This window comes from Buteo buteo, chromosome 27, assembly GCF_964188355.1.
Source record: "Buteo buteo chromosome 27, bButBut1.hap1.1, whole genome shotgun sequence".
NCBI classification, from domain to species: Eukaryota; Metazoa; Chordata; class Aves; order Accipitriformes; family Accipitridae; genus Buteo; species Buteo buteo.
In genome coordinates this window covers 9,846,503-9,862,374 of record NC_134197.1, presented here as the reverse complement: position 1 = coordinate 9,862,374, position 15,872 = coordinate 9,846,503, and the positions used below count along the sequence as shown (strand labels likewise).

Genomic DNA, 15,872 nt, shown 5'->3' with positions numbered 1-15,872 from the left:
AGCTGTCCAGTTTAACTGCAGACAGAAACAGGTTTTCAGATTTAAGAATTAGACACTATCATTACCATGGCTATATCATTGAATGTTCTAATTTTATGTACACACAGTTACAAAATTGTATTTCTCTTAAAAAGAAAACAACAAATACTGACCATTCAAGGAATGCTTTGGGCTGGCATTATTCACACTGTTTGAATTGGCCAACTTCAGAACAGTTTTGTCAAAGCCTGTTATGCAGCAATCCACTCCTGTCATGGAGCACAGGTGCTCCTGGTATTCTGCAGTTGCTTTTTCAAACCTTAAATGGTTTAATATTTTAGTCAGCATTTTAGAGAACCAGTTTTCTTTTTTGGTAAATAGACTGTATTTTAAACATTTCTTTACCACAGTACTCAAAAAGTTCACGTCACCTTCAGCAAAAGAAAGGGATTAACACAGAATACAAGTTTATGGCTGAATTTCCAGGTTATAGCACAGTATAAAAGCTTTTCCATTCAGGTTTTAATGCCAACTTCAAGCCAAGTACATTGAAGGAGATAAATGAGTCTTATATTTGAAAGTCACACTTTTTCCTGAATGAGTAAAGCTGAATACTGATTAACTACATATCATTTAATAGAGGCTTGTAAAACTGGGTCTAAGGCAACAATTCACACCTTGAACTTGACGTTTCTGAGAAATTTTTCACGTATTACAAAGCTGCACATTATTTTAAGGAATTTTACAAAAATGAGAAAAAGAGTTATAAATATAAAACCTCATTTTTTTGTTTTGTTTGGGGATTTTTACATGGCAGGTAAATAATGAAAGGTGTCCCTTTTCATTTCATACAGAAGAAAGGATGCATTCCTTTAAGGAGATGAAAACACCAAAATGAAGGCATACCCTAGTGGAACATTGATCCCCTTATTTGCATCTGCAGCCAAAGATTCTACTTCAATAGACATAGAAGCCACTTTTTCAAAGCTGGACTAAAACTGCAAAGCATCTCCCTCGCAGTCCCTCTCTTGGCAAACCGTGGCAGGTAATCAGATCACGCCATTGGTCAGAAACTTCATTAGAAAATATTTAAATTAATAATATTTTGCAATGGAAAATCAAATACAATATGAAAATAGTATTGCTGTGTACAAAAAAAATAAATTAAAAAAGCTTAGGAACACCATTTATATTCAAATCCTAGTAATTTAGTTAAAGCTAAAAGTTAAAATATCTAGAACAGCTGGATGCATTAGGTATCTCCGAAAGACAAAATTACTTTAATTGACATGGAAATTAGATCAGTAGCCTTGATTCACACCACAGTTTAAAAGATCAGAAATAGAACTATACATAAGAAGGAAAAATTGTCCAAGTTTGTAACATCCAGTTATCTGAGAAAACTTACCGCCCTTCTGCTTGTTGAGCTACAGAATTGATCCAGGCAAGACTCTTCCCAACTACAGCAGAAGACCAGACAGCGATACCCTGAATAGCTTCAGGACAGTGAAGCTCACATAATGCTTCTACCAGCATCATAATTGTCACTTCCAATTCATTTCCCTAAAACCAAACCAGATGCTTTATTTAACAAATCTCTTATAAAATAAGAGCTATATACATGTTTAAATACTTGGAAATGGTAAAGTAGTTATTTCATTATATGCATCTACAAATGAAGTGCTATGCATATCCATCCATTACACTGCTTTTGGAAAAGCAGGGGAGCTAAGGGAAGAGTATATGCTGTCAATCCACAACCTGAATGTCAATAGTTAGCAATCACTATGTGGTGGTCTATACCTATGCAAGTATGAGAATTCATAAAGAAGCACGAAGTAATAAATATCTATCAAACCTCCTTTGTTAAAATATTTAAGCAAATCAAGCCATGTACTGAAGAAACTATTCAACCTTTTTGAGATGGCTTAACCACTTTATCCACTCATCCCACCCCTGCACTCATCTGCTAGTTACTTAGAGAGGAAGGATACTCTCACGATTCATCCCTCTCCTGCTCATACCCACAGGCAAGCAAAGACCCTACACTACCACAAGCCCCGGAAGGCCTCATGCTAATACAACAGAAGTTTCATAAGATTTAAGCAGTACCTTCTGCTTAAAAAGAAATTGCTCAATTCAAACCGTGAAAAAACAGTAGCATTCATCTGTGTATAGTATTTGACCACATGTATACAGCACATCCTAACCTCCAACGTACAGTATCACTTAACCACAAAAGTCTGTCATTACAGAAGTACGAGTTTAAAATGTGGCTTTACATAACACAAACTTTTACAGACCAGTTGGTTTAGTAACTACTGATTGCCTTAGCTTAGTTCTTTTTAGAATATTGTGGGAATATTTTTGCAATAGTCCACAGAGTTTGAAAAGAGAGTACCTGAGAGATACTATTATTAGTTTTCATTTCTGTGAGTAAATCAAAACCATGCCTGACTGTCACAGCAGGCTGCCCAGCCAGCAGTCCAACTCTCATGATGGAAAGTCTAATCCGCGTTAGCCAATCTTGGCATGTCTGACGATTAGTATAAAAGAATGTCCTGATAACCTTTAAAGACAGAAAGGGTAAGTTTTACAATACCGTTCTTCTGTATGAATCATAACAGTTACATTAAGTACTTAACCTTTATAACAATCAAAGTCAGGACAGGTTTCTTTTCTCCAGTTGAGTTTTCAATCAAGAGATGAAGAAACAGGTAAAATTTTGCATCTTTAATTTTATTAATGCAGATGGTCTGAAATCATGCATAGAACACAACTGGCCAGGCATACTGGCAAGCTAAAAATCTTGAAATGAACTGACTATAAATTATATATTACTGTCATTTCGAAGTCTGGTAATTAAACAGCTTATTTCAACAGTGAAGAATGTTTCACAGTTAGAACTACACAAAAGTTTATAAATAATTTTTATATATATATATGTTTATAAATAATTATTGCACTCCTCAAAAAGCAATTTAAAGCCTCAAATAATTGTGTTACTTTACAACAGGACTGCTGACAGTCTACAAATAAGTGACTGCTACAAATTAGAGGTACTACAGACTTGCTTGATTTGTACCACTATATGCATTGGTAGTCCAGAAATAAATCCTGTTTTCACACTTTCTCTAGGAACAAGCCAAAGTCAAAGCCAGATGAATTAAGAGTCTCAAACTTTGTTTGAGAAGTTCTTCTGAAGTTCCGTGGTTAAGATCTGAACAACCCCGAAAACACTGTTCATTCAATAGACTGTTTCAAGTAACATCAGCACTCTAAGACAGACAAACCTTGGGTGGAGAGGTAAGGGCATTGGCACATCCTTCGTAAGCATTGTACATCAATTTTTCCAAGTTCTCCAGATACTGTAGAAGGAGAACAAGCCTAAGCTGGTTGCTACTGTGTCCTTCATCATTGTCTGCAGTAGTCCACTGGCTAACATCTTGGTCAGGGTTTAATGTATGGGCTGCAAGACTCCTAATAATACCTACACATTTTACCAAAACATGGAAAAAAAAGTTACCAGACAGTATTTTATTTAAACATGTCAAGGTATAGCAATGCTAAAGTCAAATCTTTCAAAAGTTAATAGCAATTATGCAACCACTCTTCTGCCATTGCATTTCTTGATGTGTCAAAAACATGCTAAAAATCCATCATCACTGAAAAATAAAGCCATTGTGCTTCTTGCCTTGGACATGAAGTTCTTAGCTGCACAATCTTACCAAAAAAATCCCATGAAAATAAACTATATTTTTTGCATTACCTTCAATTGTTTGAAATGTATCTTGGGCTCTACCCAGAGGAGTTCGTAACTTCGAAAGAACAGTAAACTGAGCTGCTTCCCAAACAGCCCATTGCCAAAGAACAGCATCAGTCTTCAACAGATTACGAGGGATGGTTGGTTGATCTCTCTTATCTAGTCTTTGACAGCTATAGAATAATCTTTCTAACCAATTATCCTTCCTGAAAGAAAATATCAGTATGTTAACACAAGTTCATGTGGTAACAAGTTTATACTGCACACACTTCAGCTCCCTATTGCTCTCAAACTAATCTCTCATGATTATTTCCAAGCAGCAATGTACATAGGCAAATATGCAAAAAGGTGTGTATTTGAAGACTTTTATAAATACTTAGAGAAGTGATTGAAGGTAAAGCAATGTAGTTTCTAAAGATAATTACAAATTTTAAACTAAATACAGCTTGGAATTTTTTTACTATAAGTTCAACATCCATGGATTCAGTTTTAAAAATAAGTTCTTACCCAGTTCGGTGAGAGTTTCCATACAAAATAAAACTAATGACATCAGAGAAATCCTGCGGGTGGAATGTATTACTTGGAGCTTTGCTCATATGACTTCTTATGGCCAAAGAAATTTCTTGTATTTCTGTGTGGGTACGGTTACTGCAGGAAGAGGAGGTGAAAAAACAACCCATGCTACAATGTACTTGAATAAATGAAAAAAAGTTGTGCAAAAGAGTTACATACACACACACACATATATATATATGTGCGTGCAATGACTGGAAATAAGTATACTCTTTGATATTAAGACAAAGTGCTTTAAAAGTTCAGGTCTGAGACAAATTGCAAGACATAATACTGCTGAAGCTCTGGATAACATGGACCTTACCAGTATGCATATTTGCTGCAAGAAGTGCTGCATAGTTTATCAAACTTGTTAATTACTCTGTGTACTACCTACTGTTCTTAAACCTGTAACAAAGTAGAAGAGATAGCAAGACACTTCATCCTTCTTGATCTTAAATTAAGACACTATGATGACATTCAACTGGCATTATTTTTCAGATAAGTGTCACTGAAGAAAGAAATTAAACCATTGTCTATATTGAAGTTAATCTGAACAACTTACCTCAACACAACATCTAAAGGAATTGACTTCAGAAGTTTTCCAAAAGTTTGTCTTACACGAGCACCACTATGTACTAGTTGAACACGACACACATCAACACACCTGCATCACCAAAAAGGAAAAAAGAGTGGTAACATTTCCATTAACAGCATAATTCAAATAATATACAGAATTCTGTGCAAGTACCTTTGTAAAAGATCATCTGGGAGGGAGGAAGACAGGGCATGTAGGCTACTACATGCTTGAAGACAAATGTTCACATCTTCGAGAAGGGCTGAATTAAGGAGTTGAAAGAAAAAAAGTTATTCTTGCTAGAATTAGATAACTTATGCATTACTCTGGTTGTGGTAGAACATCTAAAGACATTTTCACAGCATAGCTTGTAGAAGGAGACAATGGCTTTAAGCAATACTTTTCTTTTGATTTCATTGACTAGTTTTACTATAACAAGTAAATGCTTAGTAACAAAAAGTCACTTGTGCTATATGTTACTTATGGGCCTTTTCTGATGGCTGAGATTAATCCTTCTATGGTCTCCATACATTAGCATTATGCACAACGTATTTCAACAAGAAAAAAACTAAGGTACCTGGCCCTGGGAAGTTACTGCTCTTGCTAGTATTATGCTAGTAAAAGCATTTGTTCCCATATTTATATTTCCAGGTTTTGAAATCCAAAACAATACATCCCATTATGGAGTGGTTTCACTGCTTTTGATAAAATAAAATGCAATCTTATAAGATTTTTGGTAGCTCAATTTCACAATCACAAATTATTATTTTAAGAAGATTAATTGTTTGCATAAGTAATAGGTAGGGATCCATTTGAGAAAAATCATAGAAGGCAAGTGTAAGTTTTTGCACAACACAAAACAGAAGCATCCTTTTAAGTAAATGAAACAAGTACAACTACATCTATCAGTGGTATATGACATGGTCACTTACATACTTAATTATGCCATGTAAAAGACAGTTAAGAAAAAATACATGATATCTTACTGTTTGCTAAAAGTCCTTTACAAAACTTATGAAAAGACGGGAGAGAAAATAACGGTGCATATGTTTCTGATTTTTTCATTAGAACAGCCACTTCCAAAGCCCATGTCATAAGTAGTTTCCTTCAAAAAAACAAAAGTATTAGTCAATCTATACAGTTACAGAAAGATATCTTTCAATTTAACTTTAACCATTTCATGTTACAGATGAGGATTATACCATAATTCATATTTTTTAAACAAAAGGGTTTGTCACATTAAAAACATCCCTAGCTTTCACAGCATTTTGGAAATACAGGATTGTAACTATTGTAAAAGGGTACTTTCCATGAGTAAAAACTCAGTAAAGTTTGATAGCTCTGCTTTTACTGTATAGATCTTACAATGGTTTCAATTTTTCTAGTTTTCATGCATAAAAATAAGCAGCTACTTTTTCTACAGGTATTTCATTATTAATGTTTCAAAAAAAACAAATACTTGACTGGTTAAATTTACCCCAAGTTTTACAGATTAAAATTATCCTGGATTCTGAATTAAGGCATTCTACTGGAAACAAAAAAAGTCTCCCAATTAATAAGAAAACACTAGTTACCTAGTATCTTGAGTAAGGTTATCCTTCTTAAGCAGTAGCCCCAAAAGGTTTAGTATGATTGAGAAATGTTTTTTTGTTGCTGTGGTTACAGTACTTATAACTGCTCCATCAAACAGAGAAGGAGAGGAAGAACTGAGGCTACTGGATATGAAATGGTCATGCCTGAAAAGGCAAGGAAAAACATAAAATATAAAACCAACCCAAGATTAGGGATACTTCCTTGAAGTATGCAGGATGGGGGGAAAAACAACACCACCCACCCACCCCAAAATAAACAAACAAAAAACCCAACCAAAACCAAAAAACCCAGCAGCAAAAGTTAATGTACACCCACAGAGTAACCACATTATGTTAAAACTGAAGTATTTTGATCCCTGGCCTAAAAGAACAAAGCTACAATTTTACATCAGTCCATGCAGCCCAGTAACCTGGTTTCAACTGTGGCTGGTATCAAATGCTTAGTGAAAAATCATCAAAACAAAGAAATGTACAGAGTAACAGTTAAACTAGTATATTCCCTTACTTTGACAACATTTTGTAGTAACAAGGTCCAAAATGCATTTAAATCTGTTCTTTACATTTCATTACCTCACCTAGATATCACAGTAAGCAAAATAGTAAATAACCTTTCCTTATTTACTTTCAGTAGAGTTCTCCCTCAGTTATTTCTATTCAAACACAAGACTTCTAATCTGCCTTTGAATAAAATGCCAAATTTTAAGACAGGATATGCTTTCTTGGCAGACATACAGACTCCCTGCAATTAATGAAAGTAAAAACTGATTAGGGAAGTTTAGGCAAAAGTTTAATTGTAATAGCCTATTTAAATTCATCCCTCCAACAATATATTCTATTCAGATCAGTCCATCCTAGTCTTCTTAAAATACTGATTAATTATTAATCTTCATACCTGGAACAGTGTGAATATAATGTATAGAGTACTGCATACTGGACAGCAGGAAAATGAACTGCTATGTCACCATGAACAATCATCAGATTTTTACTCAGTAGTGCAAACACAGTCGGCGAAAGGGCCCACATCTATAAAACAATTGCAACACAACCAAAGAAACATAATAAATAGGATCTATTTAAGTGTAGATTCCATACCATTAATTATTGTTTTGCTTCTTCCCAAGGGAAATAATTTAACTCTATTAATTTTCTGACCTTAATTACAGCTATTTTCTTTCCCCTTTTTAAACCACCTGTTAAAAGCGGCTTATGTTTTTATTTGGAAAGATCTAGAGCAAGTGTTTTCACATGACTGATATACTACCAGAGGACCCACTAAAACTGCTTTTATTTGTCTTGATTTTCAGAAAGAATTACTATGAAGATCTTAGAATCAACCCATGAATAACCCTGATAAGATGCTCTTTCCTAGAAACTGCTTTTCATTATGCACCAACTAGAGATATAATCCACCCAGTTTTTCTATAACGTAAGTTAGGAAACAAATATTATATGTTTTTACATTTATTGCACAAATTTTATCTGCAGAATTTTTACTCACCCCAATTAGTGAGTTCTTAGCATTTCCAATAGTACTTAGAGCACTGAGGTCAAATATAACAACAAACTTTGCATTATCCACATTGAATATACGCTTCTTGAAAGAGTCATGCTGGATTTCAGAACAGGCCTCAGGAAGATGTAAGCTATAGAGAAGACTATTTAGAGCACAGGTCATTTCTCCTAGAATCAACCTGTAAGCAGTCTCCAAAACAGGAATGTTCTTCAGGCTCAATACGGCTTGGTATACAGCATGGGCTGCTGCAACAACCTTGAGAATATAAAATAATTACAGTAATAATTGATTAGCATGAAATCATAAAATATATTAGTCACCAATGTAGAATTTAACATTATGCTTCTTTATCTACAAATAGCCTAATCTGATACACACACCTATCTTCAGTTTTCTGTAATTAAGTACTACTTACTTACAGAATCTATTGATTACTTTCTGGATCATCCACATAACACGCTGAGTATGAAAGCCACATCAACTAAGGACTTCTCTATCTGGTATGACGACCAACTTACCAATTCCTTATCAAATCTAAAAGCCAAAACCAAGAACTGGGTACATCTGCCTTTTCAGAAGTTTCATAGATACATAGTTAGAAAAAAAAAAACAACCTATCAGATTAACAAAGTTTTATAGCTTGATAAATACATTCTAGGAGATGCATGAAGGCTGTTGTGATACACCTGTAAAAGTCACTTACTCTTACCTCTTTCTCCTTATGATAACGAAGAACAAGTAGCTTAGACTCTGGTATAAATAATTTCTCTACAAATGACGATGGTAATTTTGTATTTATTTGTTCAACAATCTGGGGATAAAAAGCAAAGTGATAGATATCTTTAACTACCTGAATTAATTTTTATTAGAATAGATTATTAAAGATTAAGTAAAATGCTGGTTGTCTAGCTTTCATACACTATATCTAGGAAAAAAAGCTTCCCAGCAATGCAAATATTTTGTATTTGCTTTCCCAAATTCACATTCAGAGAATTAGTTATTTTCAGGCTTTAGCAGCACAGCTGAGAGAGAAAGTTGCATGATTAATTTAGATCAATGTGGGTTTACAAGTTTGTGGCCTACACATTAAGAGCTATGTTTTGAAGAAGCCTGATTTCCCAGGTTATGGCATAAGTAGATAAATAAAACTTATTAAGCACTAAGACTCTGAAATTCATCAGGTGGTGTTATCGACTGCAGAGGCCAGAGAATGGCATGTGTCCAACAGTCAAGCCAGACAGAGAGAAAGTAGAAAAAAAACAAAAGCAAAAAAACCAACACACAAACATGAACATTCTGGCTAAAATTAAATGCCACTTTATCAACAAGCCAAACACATAAACAAGTTAGCAGCATAAGCTTTACAGAAAAGAATACAAGCATTTGGAAGAGGAATTTCTTGCTCGTGATCAGGAAAAGTTTTAAATATTTATCCAACATACAACACACACACAAAAAAAGCAAGGTTGCTTAGAAAATAGTATTTTTCCAGTGCAAAAACTGCAATAATAAAAATATGTACAAACCAGTGTCAACAGATTCAGGACTGAAATGATATAATCAGTGCCACAAGTCTGACAACCTTCCATTTGATCTAATCCATATGTGATGACCATGTCGCAGTGTATGGTCATACTTGGATCTAGGCTGCCAAGTAAAACACCAACACACTCATTGGCAGCTGTAAGTACGGCTTCAGAAAAGAATACTTGGTTTGCTGCAGTCACACATCTCATTACTCTGTACAGAACCTGGAAAAATAGAAAACACACCTAAATTAAACTTCATTAAAAAGAGACAAGGACTGCATACTATTTAATTGTATTCATATCCACTTCATATCCTGTCCCATCACCTACTCTGCAGCTTAGTAAATTCTGTCAATAGCATATTCTGAATAATGCACATCATGGCATTACACTTCAGAAGTATAAGAAAACACAAACCTTCAATTGCCTGGTTTCCTACTCAGTTAAAGGCCTGCAAAGACCTAGAAAAGCTAAATTCATTATTCAGAATTCTGTTCAGTTCCAACTGATGTCAACAGAGCTACTCTTGTAAGACAGACTAGTTTTCTTGAGCTTTTGTCATAAGAATCCCCTGCAGATTAAGACACAAATTACATAACTGTCTTGGCTTTAATTGGGAAATACATACACTTATTTATCCGAGAAGTTTTGTCCCTCACAGAACTATGCAAGGGCAAAAATTCCAGTTGTGCAGCTCACACAGCAACAAGATTTTGACTGCAGGTATTTTTATGTTTTGGTTTTTTTTAATCACTCACACCCTCTACAGTTGCTGTTAAAGAAGTATAGCAGCTACTTAGTATATTATACAATATTTATTCTGAGTTTACATCATTCTATACTATAGAATAAGAGGACTTTGCTATCAAATTTGATAGATACAATTTCAGCATGGATAAAACCCCCTACATTTTATAAAATCTAATACATAATACATAATTTGAATTGGTTTTATAACATCATAGCAATCTGAATAAATGGTAACATTATGGCTACAAAGACAGATAACACAAGCATGAACCCACCTGCATGAAGCTAAAATGCCTAAAAAACCCCTAGTTTCTGCTATGTAAGATTCCTATGTGCCACTACCACAATCTATACCTTAATATTTTATTAAATTCTTGTATTTTCTTGAAAAAATATGCTACATTTGCTCAAAGCTGAGCATATACATATTCATGTAAAATCCACAAAAACTAAAAGTCAGTCAATAGCATCATTATATGGTGATAAAACATGTCAGCAACAAAGAAAAACAAAAAGAAAAAACAGAATTCTTACATCAGTTACATAGGCTTCTGTAATTGGTGGTCCTCTAATTGGGCTGAAGCGCTCCCCAATACTCCTCACCACAGTACTGAAAACCCGAAGAAGTGCAGCCAGTTTAGGAAGTGATACTGAAGGAGGAGGAATATCTTCATCTACTGATTCCCCAGAAGCCACATGGCTGAGGTCCTACAGCACAGAAGTTTTAGATATCAGTACACACCATTAACAGTTATAATACATGCATAAAAGATCAAAATATGAGATTGAAAATACTTCATCTATCTATTTTCCAGACATATTATAGATACTATCCAATTGCAGATATATTTATCCAGTATCTCCAACTTCACATACATACCAAGATGGGTTATAGGCACACAATGACAATGAGCAAGTCACAGAGCAGTAATAAGATGCTGCTCATTAAGTTAGCCACTGAAGCAGAGTACTCAGACTGTATCTTGTGAATTAAAACAGAGGCTTATGATGTTCCTGGCCCGTGGAACATGATCATCCATATTGCTGCACTGTTACAACACTTGTCTGCACACTTTTACCACTCTCCCAAACAACTCCTGTCCACTAATTGGAGTCAGGATGTTCGAGTGGCCATTCCCATCACGCTGTTTACGTGCAAGTATCTTGATCTGGAGACCATGAGTTTACTAGCAGGCTACTTCATGCCAGCTGGCATCAGTGCCTGGGAACATTCCCAGAAGCACTGATCTCATTAGTATAGATATAGCCTTGGTCTACCCCCATTTAAAACTTTTCCGTGACTAAGAATACGCATGTTGTCCAGTTCAGCAGACAAGCTGATAAGCAGCGACTTACTGCACTGACTAATCACTTTTAACTGTGTACCTACACAGCACAGGTTTCTGTGGGCTTCATACTGTCAAAGAAGTCTGTGAAACCTAACTCAAAGCTGTACCATCAGCAACCTTGGTGTACATATAAGTACACTAATAAAATCAAATTAATTATTCTGCTCTGAGTGAAACAGATTATGCTGGAAGTACAATTTCACCTGGATCTCCATACATAATCTAGTTACAAGAATATATACCTATGAGCACATATACCTTAAGAAAAAGACAACACTCCCCTTCCCAAAACCAAAACTCTTCCTTTAATGACAGCATCAAATAAACTCTAAGCCCTGTTAACTAAGCAAAGGTTACAAAGTCAAAACAAAGTATGTTAAATTAATATACTTACATTTTCTATTGGTTCCTTCTGCATTATTTCCTGCACTATATAATGCATTATTTTATTTTTTAAAAAGACAGATTTACCATTAGTCTACGGAAGCATTAAGAATCCCTCTCCCCCCAGTAGTCACTACTTCTGAGAAACTCTGAAGTTGGACAATTAGAGAAAATACCAAGGAAAGACCATGAAATGCCTTCACTGCAGCTTTTTAAAAATGAAGGCATTCCTGTTTGGTTAGTTGGTTTTATTTTTATAACACCACAATATTCTCAATCAACAATGGCTGAAAGCCTGGCTACGATACATTTAAGTAGTTCATGAGAATTTGTGTAGAATTGTCATTGTACATGCCTTAAGTATATTCCATAATTTGATCCTCTTTTCCCCAGAAAAACCATATAATTTTATTTTCTACAAATGTAATACATTCGTAAGAATCACAGCTGTGGATTTATTAAGAAATACGCAACAGTTAACTCTAGTATATACCATGAAGTCTTGTTTACCTCAGCATAAGCTTCCATATCTTCTAAAAACTGACCCAAGAGCGTGGTAGAAAAAGTAAGATCAGCCACCCAAAAGGGCTCCAAGCTCTGCAGCCATCCTGTATAAAAATACCAGGGCAATTAAAACAGGGGAACAAGGTAACATAGAAAATTAAATTTTACTTGCATATTGTTGAGGTAAAAGTTGGTAAGGTAAGAGAAGGTCATCTGCATTAAAATTTTAACATAAATTGTTTTTAAAATAAACATAATTTGTATTTCCCTCTTTTGTCCCTTTGACAAATTCATTTTAAGGTTCAGTCCTGCCCCACAGCCATTAAACATTAAGGATAGAATCCAGGACTATGACACAGGAAACATAACAGACTTGCTGTGAATAACGCCAAGACAACTGCTATAGCTATAAGGAAGAAGTTTCCCAATTTCTTGAATGCCAGTACAGTAACTTTACCACAAAGATTTTTTAGGAGTACATAGGAAAAAATATATTCTTTCACATAGAATATATTAAGATCTATAAACATATTAACATTTTTTTAAAAAGTTACACAAAACAACTGATGTTTAAATGTAGCCTGAATAAAGCATCCCATTTTTCCAGGTACAGCATAAAATGGCAAATGCGAATTTACTAAAAAAAATAGGAACAGTCTTTTTTATGTAGCCAGAAACGTATTTTGGTTTTAAGTCAACTTCCATGTCAGTAGGACCAGAGTTGTATAAGTAAACCCACATCATCTGCAAGCCAGAGTGGACTACATTAGTGACTCTTTGGCCAAACTTACCAGACACCTGTTGCGTCAATGAAGGTTTCTGAGTGTGATCTATATGCCACCCAACCAGTATGTCCACTGTGTCCTGGAAAGCCATTTTGAAAAAAGGTGAATTACCCAATTTGCTGCACCAACATTTCTATGCAAGAAAGAAAATATAGGGGACAAAGTAAGCTTACCCTAAAATTTGTGCTGAAAATGTGTGGGTAGCATCGGGACACCAAAAGGATGCACTTGACACATTTGCACAGCAACTCTGGTGTATCCACATTTTCTAGAATGGACTGCAGGCTGGTCATTACAAGCTAAAAAGTAAAGCAAAGCCACTAGACATTTCACTTCATTAAATCAACATGTGAAGAAGTTACTATATGAAGACATACTGAGATTTATTCAGTGTTGAACACTTTTTAGCAAACTATTTTGATTCAAACAAGAGAACCAACTCAATACTCTTTCTGCAGGAAGGAAAAATGTAAAAAGCATCACGTATACCGCATGAAAATAATCACTTCAAGTGAGCATTTGCCTGAAATATAGCAGACCCAGGCTCAAGGCTTGGGGACACTGTTTTCTCGAATTATTTAGCCATGGAACAACTAGTTGTTCTAAGCTTCTGTTTCTCCTGCTGAAGCTTTTTGGCTCTGTAAAGTTAACATTAAATTGGAGCACAGACCTGCCATAGTTGTTCTACACCCAAAATAACAGTCCCTAAAACTTTAACCAGGGGATCAGATTTGTCTGCATACATCCTACTCCCTCTCAGATCTAATTACAATTCAAGCTAGAAACTGTAAATAGAAGGTAGCACAAAGCAATCAGGTTGGGGTTTGTGTACCATTCCACTTGAGCTCTCAACAAGATTCTTCCTCTTAGATCTGCAATATATACTAAAAAGTTGCATCAAAATATGTATCATCCTACAAAGACTTTATATTCCTTTCTAATGTAATCAGAATCAAAGAACCTCATTCAATCAGAAAGTTCCCTCCCAGTTGTAATTATATGTATTTGGTTGTGTGGCAAGGTTTTCGTAGCTGGGGGGTTACAGAGGTGGCTTCTGTAAGAAGCTGCTGGAAGCTTCCCGTGTGTCCGATAGAGCCTATACCAGCCGGCTCCAAGACAGACCTGCCACCAGCCAAGGCTGAGCCAATCAGCGATAGTGGTAGCGCCTCTAGGATAACATTTTTAAGAAGGGAAAAAAGTTGTGGGAGACACAGAAATGGCAGCAGGAGAGAGGAGTGAGAACATGTGAGAGAACCAGCCCTGCAGACCCCCAGGTCAGTGCAGAAGGAGGGGAGGAGATGCTCCAGGCACCGGAGCAGAGATTCCCCTGCAGCCCGTGGGGAAGACCCTGGTGAGGCAGGCTGTCCCCCTGCAGTCCATGGAGGTCCATGGAGGAGCAGATCTCCACCTGCAGCCCGGGGAGGACCCCACGCCGGAGCAGGGGGATGCCTGAAGGAGGCTGTGACCCTGTGGGAAGCCTGTGCTGGAGCAGGCTCCTGGCAGGACCTGTGGACCCCTGGAGAGAGGAGCCCATGCCAGGTTTGCTGGCAGGACTTGTGAGCTCGTGGGGGACCCACGCTGGAGCAGTCTGTGCCTGAAGGACTGCAGCCCGTGAGAAGTGCCCACATTGGAGAAGTTCATGGAGGACTGTCTCCCATGGGAGGGACCCCATGCTGGAGCAGGGGAAGAGTGTGATGAGTCCTGCCCCTGAGAAGGAAGGAGCAGCAGAGACAATGGGTGACGAACTGACTGTAACCGCCATTCCCCACCCCCCTGCACCGCTGGAGGGGGGAGGTAGAGAAAATCAGGAGTAAAGTTAAGCCCTGGAAGAAGGGAGGGGTGGGGGGGAAGGTGTTTTTAAGAATTGGTTTTATTTCTCATTATCCTACTCTGCTTTGATTGGTAATAAATTAAATTAATTTTCCCCAAGTTGAGACTGTTTTGCCTGTGACGATAATTGGTTGAGTGATTTCTCCCTGTCCTTATCTCAACCCACAAACCGTTTGTTATATTTTCTCTCCCCTGTCCAGCTGAGGGGGGGGAAGTGATAGAGCGGCATTGGTGGGCACATGGCATCCAGCCAGGGTCAACCCTCTACATTATATTTACTTATTCAGTCAACATAGAAGTACTTAATGGTTCATTTTAGTTTAAAAAGTTGATTCAAGCACTGCACTGAAAAAAATCGTTAATAATCCTGTTTTAACTTGTAGTCTTACCTGCATTAAAGACGAAAAGGCTTTCTTTTCTCCTACAGTCTCTAGTGCTTTGTAGGTTGCACACAAATAAAGAAGTTTAACTTCATCTTTTGTGGATGAGCTGAATTTGCTAAAAATCCATTTAAAGATCTTCTCAGCCTCATAGCTCAGAGAAGCACAAAGAAGGCCAAGACAGCAAGCTCCTTCCTGTCTCAGTTCTTGAAGCAATTTGCTACTGTATTTTGGGGGAGAAAAAAGAAACATGCAATCTCCAGACATGAGAGCAGAACAGAAGAAACCATGAACAAATTAAAACATTTTCTAAAGCAGAAAAATATATGCACGAATCAAGCTGCTTCTCTCCTACTTAATGGCAGCAGTAAGGAAGCTAAAATAA

General features: G+C 36.4%; 1 protein-coding gene across 2 annotated transcripts in view; it reads right to left on the bottom strand.

The window, feature by feature from the left end:
* Positions 1–15,872, bottom strand: part of SMG1 (SMG1 nonsense mediated mRNA decay associated PI3K related kinase) — a 69,895-nt gene that overhangs the window by 30,785 nt on the left and 23,238 nt on the right. For both annotated transcript variants that reach the window (XM_075058720.1, XM_075058721.1), the window contains exons 6-24: positions 15,497–15,710; positions 13,451–13,576; positions 13,284–13,356; positions 12,499–12,596; positions 10,790–10,963; positions 9,503–9,727; positions 8,686–8,787; positions 7,962–8,231; positions 7,356–7,486; positions 6,446–6,607; positions 5,858–5,976; positions 5,046–5,133; positions 4,860–4,961; positions 4,250–4,390; positions 3,749–3,948; positions 3,273–3,469; positions 2,381–2,548; positions 1,388–1,542; positions 153–298 (exon numbers count right to left, since the gene is read on the bottom strand). In XM_075058720.1, coding sequence (XP_074914821.1) covers positions 153–298; positions 1,388–1,542; positions 2,381–2,548; positions 3,273–3,469; positions 3,749–3,948; positions 4,250–4,390; positions 4,860–4,961; positions 5,046–5,133; positions 5,858–5,976; positions 6,446–6,607; positions 7,356–7,486; positions 7,962–8,231; positions 8,686–8,787; positions 9,503–9,727; positions 10,790–10,963; positions 12,499–12,596; positions 13,284–13,356; positions 13,451–13,576; positions 15,497–15,710 — 2,891 coding nt within the window. The remainder of the gene's footprint in view (positions 1–152; positions 299–1,387; positions 1,543–2,380; positions 2,549–3,272; positions 3,470–3,748; positions 3,949–4,249; positions 4,391–4,859; positions 4,962–5,045; positions 5,134–5,857; positions 5,977–6,445; positions 6,608–7,355; positions 7,487–7,961; positions 8,232–8,685; positions 8,788–9,502; positions 9,728–10,789; positions 10,964–12,498; positions 12,597–13,283; positions 13,357–13,450; positions 13,577–15,496; positions 15,711–15,872) is intronic.